Source organism: Haliotis cracherodii, unplaced genomic scaffold (assembly GCF_022045235.1).
Source record: "Haliotis cracherodii isolate W230 unplaced genomic scaffold, xgHalCrac1.p SCAF_3, whole genome shotgun sequence".
NCBI classification, from domain to species: Eukaryota; Metazoa; Mollusca; class Gastropoda; order Lepetellida; family Haliotidae; genus Haliotis; species Haliotis cracherodii.
The window spans coordinates 40,043,176-40,059,736 of record NW_027266286.1 but is presented as its reverse complement, the minus strand read 5'-3'; the positions used below and the strand labels follow the sequence as shown (position 1 = coordinate 40,059,736).

The following is a 16,561-nucleotide window of genomic DNA, read 5'->3' as shown; positions in this document are numbered from 1 at the left end:
AGTGTCTCAGTGTGGACTATAGCTGGTCCCCAGTACTGTACAGTGTCTCAGTGTGGACTATAGCTGGTCCCCAGTACTGGACAGTGTCTCAGTGTGGACTATAGCTGTTCCCCAGTACTGGACAGTGTCTCAGTGTGGACTATAGCTGGTCCCCAGTACTGTACAGTGTCTCAGTGTGGACTATAGCTGGTCCCCAGTACTGGACAGTGTCTCAGTGTGGACTATAGCGGGTCCCCAGTACTGTACAGTGTCTCAGTGTGGACTATAGCTGGTCTGGTTCACGATATGTTTTCCAGGCATACAAATGTGTAGCCCAAGAGGAAGTACTTCATGGTTTTTCATATCACTGCTCTTGACCATACATGTACCTAGTTGAAGCACATTTGGACCAAAACTACATGCTTTATCTTGGTTGAACAAAATGATTTATGAATATATTATTATTAGAAAATACACGAGAAATGTTCAATTTCTATAAAAATCATTTATTGATATGTCATGTACAAAATCTCTTTACAAAGCCTATAAATATGTAGTAGCAAATGGAACATGGCGAGGTGCCTATGGCAGGAATGAATGTGCATAGACAGAGATGATTTTAATCATGAAGGTTTCTTATTGCTTCTAACACAACAATTCCAAATGACTGTATTACTCATTCATTACTGATGTTGACTGCTCAGGTATTTGAAATGTAATGTTGCCAAATATATTTAACCATAAGGTCAAAGTAGGGCATTTTGAGCACTTCTATACATATTGTAAAGAATCGTTCATAACACTAAATGCCTGAAATTCAAGCCTAACAGCAAGATAAAATATATACATGAAATATGTTAAATTTGTATAAAAAAAACAGATATTTAAAAAATATAGATATTTGACATCTGTACATGTGTCGATTACTGCGTCTGTACAAGGTGCCCTTCAGGGCTGATATGTTTTCATTCAGTGGCTCATGATATCACCTGTCCATGATCACGCAGGAAATGAGCATAGTATCACATATTTATATGTACAAGGTATAAGATATTCAACATATGTACACGTTTAAAAAAATCAATTTCCATCAAATTTATGAGCTATAAAAAAAAGTCTCATGAATGAAGACGGACTATATGATTGATAAAGTGAATCAAAGCACCTAAAAAAAATCTCCTACAATCATAACAATCTGGGGCACAATATGGAACTGTGTTTCAACAACTTAGGATTCTTGCTCGAATACATTGGAAGCTGTCAATCCCTTAAAATCTTTCGTATCAAAGAAACATATATAATCCTACAATGAGTTTGAACTCGGCTACCTTAGGCAAGATGTTGTGCCAGGCTCTGGACGACACAAAGCATAGGGTATAGTGTTGAATATAGGATACAGCTTCAAACTGCAAGGAAACAGTCAATAGAAACACTAACAAAGGGAAGAATTTCCCCCAAATAGATGCTAAGAGAAGAGGCCAGACTAGTTGTCTGCCGCGTGTGTCAGGGTGCAGCCAGCCAGCCAGCCAGCCAGCCACACGGGGGATCATGTCCTTGTCCACACTGAGACGGCACAGGCCAGGATCAGTGTCATCACCATGCTTGCTGACACAGACGACGCTCCCGCTATACGGCATTTCAGTGTAGCATACCTGAAACACATGCATAATAGGTCATTTCCATCCCCAATAACTTTTTAGCAAAATGTTTAGGTGATCAGTCCTACTCAGACTAATCAACAAAAGGGGGCTTTGTACAAAACTTATATTAAATAATGTTTTATACAGAGTCTTCAATCGTTTTACTTTTGAAGATCCTTGTCTGGGTTTAGACAGGTTACAAATGTTGCAAGTCTTCTCCAGGACAGACATCAAGAAACTGACGCAAATTTCCCACAGAGACTGTATAGAGTACAGAGTTATCTGCCCACCTATTGGGTTCCCCAGCGCTCAACTTCCTCCATTCCTCCTCCATTGTCTGACCATCAAAGAACCAGGCCAAGTCGTTGAAGGGATATTCGTAACCTTGGCGACACTCACATTTGTAGCCACCACGGGTAAACCTCTTCCCCTCGAGAGGCACACACTGTGAGCAGATTGAAAGTAAAATGGACAAAAATACAATAAACATGGTAACACGGGGTAAGGGGAGGATGCATTGTTTAAACCATACATTAGTTCATTTGACAGAAGATCAATCAGGAGGAAGCATTTAATATGCACTCCTTCTACACAGATGTATTTAATGTAAACGTTTGGTCTTAGTATGGGGTGCTTCTGAAGATAACTTGCCGATTGGTCAAGAAGTTGACCTGAGGGTCCTTACTGGAGCATCGTGCATAATATGGTCAATACAGTATATAAACACGTCAGGGGTTGAAAAGCGTGGGTACAAAATGTGAAGGGTTGTGTTTGAGGCAACCATCTACATCATCTGTATGAATGAGCCTGATTATTTTCTAATTACAATATTATGACTTGTCAACATGTCTTGTGTACAGTATCATGAAATATTTTTCAAGTAAAGGAGTTCCGATTCTAAAACTCATTCCCTCACAAAGATGCCAGGTCCACGAAGCAATTGTTGGCACCAGAAAATAATCACTGTTATTGTCACGTGATTATTCCGCCAGTGCCAAGAACTGCAACCAGATGTCTCTCGCCTGAAAATGGTATATCTTTGAGGTACTAGCATTACTTACATATTGACTTTCAAAGTGACAGCGGGCTGTGTTCTTGAAGGAGTTGGCACTATGGAACTCGGCCGGGCACTGATTGATATCCAGGTAGTCAAGCTTGGCCTCCACAGTGACCACACCCCTGGACACACAGAAACTGGTCAGTACAAAGGTAAGCAAACAACATACGTCCAGCAATAAACCTATGTCTATGTTCTGTGCCGTATTAAACCATCAATATCTGGATGTTACAGCGCTAACACTTGTCTAACATTTATATCAAACACATGAATCTCACATGTGTCGGTAGTCACGATATGGCTGAAATATTGCCGATGTGACTATAAACCATAACTCACTCACTCACATGTGTCGGAGAATCATGTTGAATAATATTTACACCTTAACCATTAAGTTTATATCCAACTATTTTGAAACATGCTAGTTCACAACTTCCCGAGGCAAGAGAGTTAACTGACTATAAAAGTCCAGTTTCCACCCTTGCCAAACTAGGATGGTATTATGGAGTTACATTTTGACTGGACTAACGAGTTTATGCATCGTCCAATCAAAATCGCTCAACGGAATTGAAACCTTGTTCGCAAACTGTCGCACAGATTTCGGTCGATTGCAAGATTTGCAAAGTATGTGCACCGCCAAGTCATTGTCAACAGATATTTTCCAAACCTATTCATGTTTTTAATCAAGGTGCTCGTGTGATTTGATGCACCTAGCAATGTAAGACCTGTTTTATCACAACATAGATCTTGATTATCGATCAGATCATCTTGACTGGGCGCCATCGTTTTGTTTGAAACAAATGCAAGTGATGGAATCTGATTGGTCCATAGGAGAGGCTTAGAAGGGACATAACTCGGAATAACCACTGGTGGCGCTACGATTGATAATTCATTGTTATGTGGTAATGTGACAATACAACATACCTCATGAAAGAAAAAAACATCAAATTTCATAGATAACTATTAAGACAATACTTGCCAACATGCTGAATATTCCTAATTTATGACTTAAAAGTCCATATTTAAAGCATTCAAATGTAAGTGTTAAGACACTGGATACAGAAACATGTATACGATACCACTACATTAGCGTGCTCTCAATTTGCACCTTACTTGAATTCAATCTCTGTCTTCAGACTGTTTTTCCCAAAGAATGGTACAACGTAAGTAACCACCCAATCATTGACCATGCCATCACACTTGAACTGTGGTCTTAGCCATTCTCCATCTTCATAGCGAGGTGCTCGGTAAGTCAGGGGGTAATATTCAAAGCGGATCAAACTGGTTCCCATTGGATTGGACCGGATCATGGGCTTAGCTGTGAATTTCTTCAGGCCATACTGATTGGTTGCCCATCTGGCTTTCATGTCCCTGTACCAGGATGCATCAACGTAATAGTCCTTAAAGCCAGCAAAGTCTATTGCTTTGTAATAATCCAGACCCTCATCCTTCAACTCTAGTTTGTAGGCATAAGGTCCAAAGAACTCTCGTGTAATACCGTCCGTAAATCTGGGGTCAGTGTTGTTGACGGGTGGTGACATGCGGAACTTGTACCTATCAAAGAAGACCCCACTGCCCTTTATCTTGAAGTCACTCATGACATTGGCAATAACTTCAGCAAAGATGTGAGTTTCATTTAGACGTCTGTCACCACGGAGGTTACCAAACTCTTCATACTCGTCCACATTCTGCAGGAAGTTGCTGAGGAAGTGTGCGAGTCTGAGTGCTGTGCGACCTTGAGCTTCAAAAAGCTTCTCGACGCCGTGCCCAGCATCTCCTGGCAAGTACAGCTCATGAGCCTGCTTGGACTGGCAATTCTCAGGCTTTGTTTGATACATCCTTTGCAAAATGTTCTCAAAGCGATTTGCTGCTATCTCATCCACAGCATCTCGCTTGTTGCGATGGATCTTGCGCGATGTGTCTCTCTTAGTGCGAGCAACCAGCTTACTTCTCTTCTCCCTTAACAACTTCTCTTTGTAGTCCTTGAGTCTTGCAACTAGGTGACGCTTCTGGCGGGGACTGGGTCGAGGACTCTGAGCTTTTGGGAGGGTCATCTCCAAAAACTCTGTTTTCTTTGACAAAACTGATCTCTTCTTCCTCTCAACAAACTCAGGCATCACGTTAGGGATGACTTGACGCTCTGAAAAAAGCGGAAACAATGTGTTTAACATTGCTGCAGAGAGTAAATATGATAAAACAACCTTAATCTTCCCAAATATTCATACTGCTCTTGATAATGTTTATGTAGCTTAGACCTGACCTAAATACAAAGAGATAATTCTGCAAGTAACTGGTGAGCTTGGCCAATCTGATTTAAAACATTAGATGAATAAATCACATGTTGTTATCTGAATTTGTACTCACCATCTACAGCAATGCAGTCGAAGCCAACTTCATACTCATCTCGAGCGGCCTCCTCAATCTCCCATCCAAGGAAGGGGCCATCGTGGAACCAGGGGTAGTAGTACCCAGGCTGACACACACACTGGTAGCCTCCCCGCTTGAAGCCATACCCACTGATGGGCTCACACTGTGGGAACAAACACATGAACTGCTTCTTGTAATACCCTCCCCTTTACTGGATTTTATTACAATAATAGAATGTTTTTATATATGATAAATACATCCACAAAGAAATAACATGAAAATAAGAAAAACATTTCATCATGCTTGTAGTGTCATTACCTACCTCACAAAAATTTCATTTTAACGCATAATGTATGTTTAGGGACTGGTCATATATTATAGGGGAAAGTGAGATTGGTCTTAGGACTATCATATCTTGTTGTATTGAACATGTTGAAAAAATTGTTATATTCACACACAAAAGTGAATCTGAACTAATGAATGCACTAACTAAAACATTACTACTACAATTAATCATGTCATAACTGAATGTCGGGCTTTATGCTTACGAACTGACTAATCTTCTATTTGTTTACACAACGTTTGTCCAGATGAACCAGGGTACCTGGATGCTGTTTTAATGAGTATTTACGCCAAAATGAAATTTCACTTTTTCCTCAAACTGCAATACATTTCTCAGAAACTTGTGTGAAGGACACAAATTGTGTAGCAGAATTTGAAATTTTGAATGTGTTTAAATTGAAACTAATTAAACACACAAACAATTCTAAATTTTCAAATTAGATTAAATAAGATTTAACTTGTATAAGCATGATAAGTCAAGTTGTAACAAAAACTACAATGCAAAAGGTAAGAACACAGTTACTTTTGTGTTTGAGTAAACATGTTGGACACTCAACACACTTTGCCAACATTAGTTTGTGCTGGCCTGTGTGACTGAGCATGCAGTTGCCTTGTGTTTTTACCATGGTAGTGCCTTTGCATCGGTCAGTTCCAGCGAAGTAGTTGGGGGGAGGGTTTCCCTCAGCTTGTGGACACTGGTTCATGTCAATACGTTCAAACTCAGTGTCCATCGTAGACACGGCAACAAACCTAGAATGTAAAAAACAAGAAAACCTTGCACTTCCAAAAACATCCAACATGGCACTCAGAACACAACATCACTTACAGACACAGGGTCACTCACAACACAACGTCACTTACAGATACAGGGTCACTCAGAACACAACGTCACTTACAGACACAGGGTCACTCAGAACACAACGTCACTTACAGACACAGGGTCACTCAGAACACAACGTCACTTACAGACACAGGGTCACTCAGAACACAACGTCACATACAGACACAGGGTCACTCAGCATTTCTCGCCAAAATTAATATAAACAATAAGAATGAAATTTTGAATATAATTAATAAAATAGGTCACAAACAGAAGCCCAGATAGTCAATGAAAACTTTTTATAACCAGACAGTGTAAATACATGATTAATTTGAGTACTTCAGTATGGATTTGTTGACTTGGTATTTTGGATGCTAAGTGCTTACGGTAATGACTTTGCATTGGGGAGGTCGGGAAAACACATCAAAACTCATTATGGCGTGTATAACGCGCACACCCCTCTACCATGCCTACATGGCGGTGTCTCTTGGGGATAAAAGTGTGCTCTTTACTCCAGAAAATATGGTAGTCTGTTCCCCTTATCATGCTTATGTCAATCACACCAACATCAACATAATCACAAGGTGAAAATCAAATGAATTATTAAGTATACAAACTAACAGGTAATAATGAACCAAGAAGGTATCACAGAATACTGTACAACACTGAGTGAGTGAGCTTTTAGCAATATCCCAGCAATATCCAAGTGGGGGACACCAGAGATGGGCTTCACACATTGTGCCCATGTGGGGAAAAAGAACCCAGGTTTTCAGTGTGATGAGCAAAAGCTTTAGCCACAAGACTACCCCACTGCCCCTACCCAACAAAGCCAACACCTTCATTGCTAAAACATTTCTCCAACTCCTATATAAAGGACCTTTTCAGCCCATTTCACTTTTGGCTGAGATCAACCACAACTGAAACCAGTTAATAGCAGTTTAGTGCAGCCTTCGTGAAATGTTTTTCTCCAACTCAGAGCACCCTTCTTTTCTCTCTTTTTCTCAAACTGCACTTCATGTTTGAAAAAAAACATTTATAAACCATTGTAAACCATTATGAACCATTATAAACCATTATGAACCATTATGAACCATTATAAACCACTATATACCATTAAGAACCGGAGAAATAACAAAACACTTACAATGCATGGCTTGGAGAGCACAAATCTTAAAATCCATGAGACTATGTACCACATTCTTTCTTCTAGCACACTGAAACCCCCTGTTTGACTGCTTGTGAGTGGAGACAGCTCTGGCCGAGATGCTTGCCAGCATCCCTCTAATACCTGGCCAATAACAATCACTTTCGCCACATGTCATATCACGTTAAGAGGGTGCACACTAGAAACTATCATTAGCAACTGTGGGACCATGTATTGCTTATTTAGCAGGCAGGTTGTCATGGGACTATCAGTCGAGGACCTTGTCAAGAGTTCACGGTCTTTGTGGTTGAAATTACCGAACAATTCACTAATGATGATATATACATGAAAAATTTCTATTACCATGGAAACAGCGAATCATTGCCCCGCTCAACTTGTCTTAAGGAAACTATCGGTGTAACTAGCTGTCCTAACTTTAATACATAAACATACAAAATGTAATTCACCATGTCACACAGGTTTGGTTTTCAGAGATATCTTGACCTGTTCAGAGGCTGATATTCGGCACCAATGCTGCAGCAAATATCAGTTAAACTACCCACATAGGAATACATAATTGTTTATAAAGTATTTATTTAGTTTATTAGTTAAACATGTTAAACATTTTAACTCAAGTTAATATGTCTTTGAAGCAGTGACCTGTATTTCACTAATAACAGGACCAAGAAAGCAAAAGAGGCTTTAATGCTTAGATTGACATTATTGCGCTGACTGCTGTGTTAAACACTATAAAATACATCTTAAATTAAGAACATAAGAAGGTTTAAAAAACACAATTTAAAGATATTGTAACAATTAGCCTGACTAGGGCACTTAGTTTGGAGCCCTACACAAATCCCTGGGTTTTGAAGGTTATGGTTATTTGATAAAACTGTTGACAGCGTAAATTATAACAAATTAGGCTGTTCAGACTATTTTCCATGGGTGGGAAATTCCTATCTGGTTACCGTCATGTGGTCCCCTATAGGTATGAGTGTCTGCCATTATCATCAGCCTAACAAGCTAAGGGACAGCCATGAAGGGTGTAACAGCCCACAAAGTTATTGCTAAAATTACAAACACACTGGTATCTTTGATGGCCTGCCAGGCTACACTTGTCAAGCACCCATAAAACCTCTCCCCTTATTGTTCAGTGTTCCCTTGCAGTAAACCAGTAATATATTGCCCATAGAAATGTTTTTCTGTATGATGTAGAAGTCCTTGCAGACAGAGTTTGTGCCATGGTAAGACAGTTAGTATTTAATTAAGTCAAGTGCCCATGTTCAACACCTTAAACATAGATACATCAAATATTTATCCCTTGTGTGTTGTCTTTATGAGTTACTCAAACTTGCGCATGCAAATGTTGTTAGTAAAACAAAGAATGGATTTTAAGCCTGTGAAAAAACTAGATAGAAGAATTGCTCTAGTAGTTTGTAGATAGTTCAAGTGACAGCAGTTCCTGAGCCTCAGGCTAATGGGGTCGTGTTGATGGCACACGCTGATGATGCTGTACTATCTGTCAACTCCAAACCAGTAACTCCAAATCCCATTAAGGGACCGGATCAACAATAAACCACTAGATAATTCAAGGCTCCAGATAAATGCGTTGGGAAATTGAGTATCCAGTCACATGTTGTCATTGATATTGGGTGTTTATAGTTTGTTTGTTTTTCCTATCTATTATTCACTGCAGTAAAGTTCTTGTAAAACTGTACACATGTACCAGTATACCTAACCATACTAACCAAATTCATATTATTGGGTTGTGTCGCCCAAAACAAATATCTTTAATGATAGCATGAATCATGTTAAACATGTTAAACACTGTTAAATATGTGAAATTTAATCAATAACATTTTAGTCTTTCTCATACAATAATATGTTTCTAAAGTTTTTTCTAATCAGTAAAAATATACTCATCGACAAAAGAAATGTGAATACCATACATGGTGGTTAATATATGAAGAATTTCTCATATTCAAGAACATACTGTTATGGTGGTGTAAAGTTTGGAAATCATGTGCAGCATATCATGATAATAATAAAGACAGTATGTGGTAACACTTGACTGACTGTTAGTTTTATCATTAAGTGGTACACATTGGAAACACACTTCTTAACGTATATACTTCTTGATTACATAGGTCGTCAGCAACCCATGCTTGCCATAAAAGGCAACAAAGCTTGTCGACTATCAAGTGGTCAGACTTGCTGACTTGGTTGATGCATGTCATTGTATCCCATTTGCATGGGTCGATGTTCATGATGTCAATCACTGGACTGTCTTGTCTAGACTGGATCATTTACAGACCGCCATCATATAGCTGAAATAATGTCTTGTCCAGAATCGACTACATTAGAACACGGATATAGCGAACAAATGGATAAAACAAACTGTTACAAAATCCCTGATTTATCTCCTATATATTATATAAAAGTTACATACATAACGAAATCTCTACTGCGAACTAACATATATAGCAAACTAATATCTGATCCCCGATAGGGCCAAATACTACTAATAGGCGACATGTTTAGGGAACTAAGAAATCTCACTCAGTGTCAAGTATATGCTACAATTACGTGCATTGTGTTTTCTTTTCTCCAAGATGGAAGACATTTCCCAGCAGAAACTAATATATAATGAACAAAGTATATAACAAACTGATTTCTCTGGTCCCTTGTAGTTTGCTCTATCCATGTTCTACTGTACTTACAGACCGCCCTGATATAGCTGAAATATTGCTGAGTGCAGCCTTAAACAAACAAACAAACATCTGTACTCTACTCGTATTATTGTTAACATGGTTTTGACAGCAAATGTTGCAGAATTTCTTTAACTTCAGCCATATTATTCTGTTCTTTCTAAATATGCTAAAGTGACCTGACGTTTTGACAGATGCTATCAGAACTTCATGATGAACACAGACATTTAACATTTTGTTACCTATTCCATCCTGCTCACTCCCATAGTAACTCCCTGCGGGAAGATCTGCACTAGGGGAATACCAACCAGCATTGAGAAATGGTGAGGCACAGTACGACTGAGAAAAGCATTCAGACAAACCTAACATATTTCTGTATCGTAAAAATAAACATGATCAGTGAATTCTGAATGCATAGAGAGCCTTTTAAGCCACTCTATTACATTGTTAATGTTCTTGTGGATATTTCATACATCCTCTTGCACCATAGCATCTACTCTCAAAGGGTGTGACATTGAGGCGCATATCTGTGTTCTGTGCCGGTTTTTATTTGATACAAATAAACTTTTCATTTTGAGGCGGTAAAGAAATGAGGCCTAATAATAGGCTGACATCTGATTGGCTCATGAACACAAACACATATTTCACTTAGACAGGGTAATCAAATTTCAATGAAGTTTCACCCGACCCAATCTTCTGTGGAGTGGTCCTCATCCTCACACACACAGGGACCAGAGTAAGTAATCTGATTTTAAGGAGATTGGTTATTTATGATGATGTAATCATGATATAATACAGACATAGCATATCTTAAAAACAATTACTGGTTTAATATACCAACTGTATTATCATATCTTAATCACAGTATATATCTCATACCCCACTCACAAAAAGAAGAATAGTAAAATAGACATCTATCTTTTTGCTATACATGCAGGTGTTTGAGAACCCTTTTACCCTTTCATTCAGCGATAGCATATACACTAGACTACTATGTGACACATTACTTGAGTTTGCTTTCTTTATTTTTTGTATGGCCGTTATGACTTTTTTAACTATGGGTTGTGGCCGTTTTGAGTTTTTCTGTGACCATTTCGACTTTACCTAGTGCGGCTGTTTTGACCCGCTCCCCATCATTAATATCATACATGCATCAAAGTTTACTGGAAACCTTGTCCTCTTTATACATGTACTTGGGTTATCAGTTATTTCTATTTTGAACAAGATGATAGACATGAAAGAAATGTTGCAGGGAAGTATAGACTTGGAGTGACCACATCAAAAGTTGCTACGATTTCTGACTGTAAATGGTCAAGTTTTGTCCCACTTTAAATTTGTTCATGTCCAACAGTTCACCTTTCAGGTCACTGCTAGTCCCTTCCTCAGCTGAATGATGATCATATGGCGAGTGGGGACACTGTAGCAGCCCTCAAACTTTGTGACAAACTATAAATAAGTTATCAATAAAAGGTTTCATCTCTTTATGGTAACACAGTATCTAAATGCCAATCAACAGATGATCAAGTTTTTTTTTACTCATCTGTCATCTATTTGTGTACCGTGCCATGTCTGCTTGCTGAAATAAAAACAACGTGGAACTCACCTGGGTCTTCTAAGATGGATGTATCTGGAATATCTGGGGAAGTACTCCACAACAGGGGCAGTGGCACTAACAATCCATTTGTTGGACCTTCCACAGTCAAAATATGGGGATGTAAACAGCACTGGGAGAGACTGATCTCCATCTGTCTGACTTGGCTGGGGAGGGCCGAAGAAGGATGTGTCCTCAAACTCATCACTGATGAAGTGTCCAGTAGTATTCGAGTACTTTATGCCCACAGAATACGTAAACTTTCGCAATGAGTCTGTTTCTCCTGTTTTATCTGGCATCCAGAAGCTGTACCAAGGATTGGTCTTGTAGGCAGAGTTGGAGTAGTTGGAATCTCTTCCTGCTCCGTAATCATGAATGTCCATTGTATTGTTGGTCGGTTCTCGCAGGAAGTTGGTTGGTTCGTTGTAATCGTCAGCTCTCCATGCCCTTGGTCCAAAGAACGGAATGGTATTGTTGAACGGATAGGTACGAAACCAATTGGGGTAGCTGCAGTTGAAGTCAAAATACAAGGCTGAACCGTTCAAGAAGCCTGGGCTCGCAGAAACATCAGCCGCCGCGGACATATAGTAATATTGTAAGCCTGGCTGGTTTAAGAAATCCCACGTATTGTTCAATTTCTGGTATATAAAACTATAGAAGAAGGCTCGGTTGAGGGCCATGTTGTGCATATGTAGCATAGCCGATCTGTTTGAGTAGATCACTGTGCTCAAGAGATTGTTGTATTTTGGGATTTGGGCTATAGTTTCTCTGGGGAGATTTAACTGTTCGGCCGGTTTTGAACGACAATTTTCGCCAGTTACGGCGGAAAACATGTCATTAATATAGTCAAACTTGTCCGGCCTCATCCAAGAAAACGGAGCATCAGTTTCGGCAGCAAGATCGACCAGTGACAGTGCGCACAGACCAAGAAACGCCACCAAAGTCACACGTACTAACCGCGACATGGTTACCTGTCTTCTCACGAATAGTTTAAGTCCACATTAGGTTAACTTTCTTCATAAACAAACCTTTTCCGCGTTGGATCAAGTATACCTGGATTCAAAATGGCGGACGACACTCACCTTATTCATATGAGTGACGCTTTGTGCAAAGGGTCAGGTAAGCGAACTGCACAGGTGTGTTAGTAAAGTAGGTCACGGTTGACAACGACATGCCAACATGTTACAACAAATAAATAGATGAATATTTTGTGAGTCTTAGCTATTATTAACTTCAAACCAATTTGTATTTATTTTTCGTGAATATTTCGGTTTTTGTCATTGCACACCTGAGAGCAAGAGATAGATGATTAGCACATGCTTGCCGCCAGAGTGCGCTGTTAATGCGGAACTCTCTTCATACCTGTGATGTTTATCACAGATCTAATTATAGCTCCCCTTCTCTATGACTAACTCCATCATGTAATGCTATGTATATATAAAATGTTTTAGTAGTAGTGAGCATACAATCTATATTATTTCTTAAGTTCAGTTAGACGCCACTATCATTATTCCTCCATGTGTACGATATTATTCATTTGCGTTTACTTTTCTTTGAATCGGCATACGGTGTGTTCCTTTCTCTGAAGTGTTTTAATACAAGGTGACTATACATAACCTCCCTCGAGGACGGGTCTCCGTGTGTAAGAGGTGACTATACATAACCTCCCTCGAGGACGGGTCTCCATAACCTCCCTCGAGGACGGGTCTCCGTGTGTAAGAGGTGACTATACATAACCTCCCTCGAGGACGGGTCTCCGTGTGTAAGAGGTGACTATACATAACCTCCCTCGAGGACGGGTCTCCGTGTGTAAAAGGTGACTATACATAACCTCCCTCGAGGACGGGTCTCCATAACCTCCCTCGAGGACGGGTCTCCGTGTGTAAGAGGTGACTATACATAACCTCCCTCGAGGACGGGTCTCCGTGTGTAAGAGGTGACTATACATAACCTCCCTCGAGGACGGGTCTCCGTGTGTAAGAGGTGACTATACATAACCTCCCTCGAGGACGGGTCTCCGTGTGTACGAGGTGACTATACATAACCTCCCTCGAGGACGGGTCTCCGTGTGTAAGAGGTGACTATGCATAACCTCCTCGAGGACGGGTCTCCGTGTGTAAGAGGTGACTATACATAACCTCCTCGAGGACGGGTCTCCGTGTGTAAGAGGCGACTATACATAACCTCCTCGAGGACGGGTCTCCGTGTGTAAGAGGCGACTATGCATAACCTCCTCGAGGACGGGTCTCCGTGTGTAAGAGGCGACTATGCATAACCTCCCTCGAGGACGGGTCTCCGTGTGTAAGAGGTGACTATACATAACCTCCCTCGAGGACGGGTCTCCGTGTGTAAGAGGTGACTATACATAACCTCCTCGAGGACGGGTCTCCGTGTGTAAGAGGTGACTATACATAACCTCCCCCGAGAACGGGTATCCGTGTGTAAGAGGCGACTATACATAACCTCCCTCGAGGACGGGTCTCCGTGTGTAAGAGGCGACTATACATAACCTCCCTCGAGGACGGGTCTCCGTGTGTACGAGGTGACTTTATATAGCCTCCCTCGAGGACGGGTTTCCGTGTGTAAGAGGTGACTATACATAACCTCCCTCGAGGTCGGGTCTCCGTGTGTACGAGGTGACTATACATAACCTCCCTCGAGGACGGGTCTCCGTGTGTAAGAGGTGACTATACATAACCTCCCTCGAGGACGGGTCTCCGTGTGTAAGAGGTGACTATACATAACCTCCCTCGAGAACGAGTCTCCGTGTGTAAGAGGCGACTGTACATAACCTCCCTCGAGGACGGGTCTCCGTGTGTAAGAGGTGACTATACATAACCTCCCTCGAGGACGGGTCTCCGTGTGTAAGAGGTGACTATACATAACCTCCCTCGAGAACGGGTCTCCGTGTGTAAGAGGTGACTATACATAACCTCCCTCGAGGACGGGTCTCCGTGTGTAAGAGGTGACTATACATAACCTCCCTCGAGGTCGGGTCTCCGTGTGTAAGAGGTGACTATACATAACCTCCCTCGAGGACGGGTCTCCGTGTGTAAGAGGTGACTATACATAACCTCCCTCGAGGACGGGTCTCCGTGTGTAAGAGGTGACTATATATAACCTCCCTCGAGGACGGGTCTCCGTGTGTAAGAGGTGACTATATATAACCTCCCTCGAGGACGGGTCTCCGTGTGTAAGAGATGACTATATATAACCTCCCTCGAGGACGGGTCTCCGTGTGTACGAGGTGACTATACATAACCTCCCTCGAGGACGGGTCTCCGGGTGTAAGAGGCGACTATACATAACCTAGCCGAGGACGGGTCTCCGTGTGTACGAGGTGACTATACATAACCTCCCTCGAGGACGGGTCTCCGTGTGTAAGAGGTGACTATATATAACCTCCCTCGAGGACGGGTCTCCGTGTGTACGAGGTGACTATATATAACCTCCCTCGAGGACGGGTCTCCGTGTGAACGAGGTGACTATATATAACCCACTCGAGGACGGGTCTCCGTGTGTACGAGGTGACTATATATAACCTCCCTCGAGGACGGGTCTCCGTGTGTACGAGGTGACTATATATAACCTCCCTCGAGGACGGGTCTCCGTGTGTACGAGGTGACTATATATAACCTCCCTCGAGGACGGGTCTCCGTGTGAACGAGGTGACTATATATAACCTCCCTCGAGGACGGGTCTCCGTGTGTACGAGGTGACTATACATAACCTCCCTCGAGGACGGGTCTCCGTGTGAACGAGGTGACTTTATATAACCCACTCGAGGACGGGTCTCCATGCACGTGTACACGTTGCCCACAATCCCATTCAAGTATGGGTCTGAGTGTGTACTTACCAAGTACGGGTTTCCATCAGTGCGAGTTGACCCCTCTCAAAGCCAATCTCAACACAATGAAATCAGTAACTCCGATCCCTTTCGAACTCGATGAAAACATCCGAGTTTACTGAGAATAGAAGTGACCCTGCTATCATAGATATTTACCTCATGGGCAATATCCACGAGTGCATGTATACTAGCGAAATAAAGTTCTGGTGCATCAGTGGCTATCATGGAAAATAATAAATAAATATAAAGAAAGAAGGATTTTGCAACAGAACAATATATTGATGCCCATGAAACATGAATTCATCATGACAGTGTCAACATATGTCCTCTCTAAACGTCGTTAAATGGCTGAAAGTGGTTTGACCACCATTAGCAGTAACACAAGCTTGACAATGGCACCTCATTGACAACACAAGATAGCCGAGGAAGGCTTGTGGGATGTCATTCCAGATCTGGACCTTGGAAGGCATTTCGCGGTTGGTTGGTTTGGAAGTCTGTGTAAACGTTCCATGAGACACAATGTCGATGTCGACATCAGTGTCCATAAACACGCTGACGGCCATCACTGCTGTCAAGATAAAACCTGTGGGGACTAACCGCCAGTCCTGTAACCAGAAGTTGATCAACCCTTGACCATGCCAGGCGTACAATCTGAATACGTGGCAGAACAACTGGACGTACAGTTGGACGTCGTCATGGGATGTCATGCTATTTACCTCAAAGTCTCTGCATCGGCGTAAGCCAGTGATCCTGAGTACGGTCATCGTGTTACGACGAATACAAAAACACCGAGCAACAACGTTTTGGGCATTTCCGACTGCAAGCATTCCAATTGTACGCAACCGCTCTTTTTCAAAGATGACATAGCGATTACGATGTCTGGCGGTCAATAAAGTTGCTTTTCACAATTAAATCACTTTAACGCAAATGCGCAAGTTAAGCCCCACTTTTCATGGATAATAATTTGCGTCTTGTTTGTCCAACCAGAGACCATATATGGTCTCTTTTCCAACAGTTCACCTTTCAGATCACTGCTAGTCCCTTCCTCAGCTGACTGACTGACTGA

At 41.5% G+C, this 16,561-nt stretch overlaps 1 protein-coding gene across 1 annotated transcript; it reads right to left on the bottom strand.

Annotated features, from left to right (window-relative positions):
* Nucleotides 1–464: 464 nt before the first annotated feature.
* On the bottom strand, nucleotides 465–12,763 carry LOC139473879 (uncharacterized). The gene is made up of 7 exons (XM_071256664.1): nucleotides 11,661–12,763; nucleotides 6,009–6,135; nucleotides 5,041–5,206; nucleotides 3,790–4,816; nucleotides 2,681–2,798; nucleotides 1,910–2,064; nucleotides 465–1,631 (listed from the first exon to the last, which is right to left on the bottom strand). Exons 1-7 carry the CDS (start codon nucleotides 12,611–12,613, stop codon nucleotides 1,526–1,528), a joined length of 2,652 nt encoding a protein of 883 aa, XP_071112765.1. The 5' UTR covers nucleotides 12,614–12,763; the 3' UTR covers nucleotides 465–1,525.
* Between the last annotated feature and the right edge of the window lie 3,798 nt (nucleotides 12,764–16,561).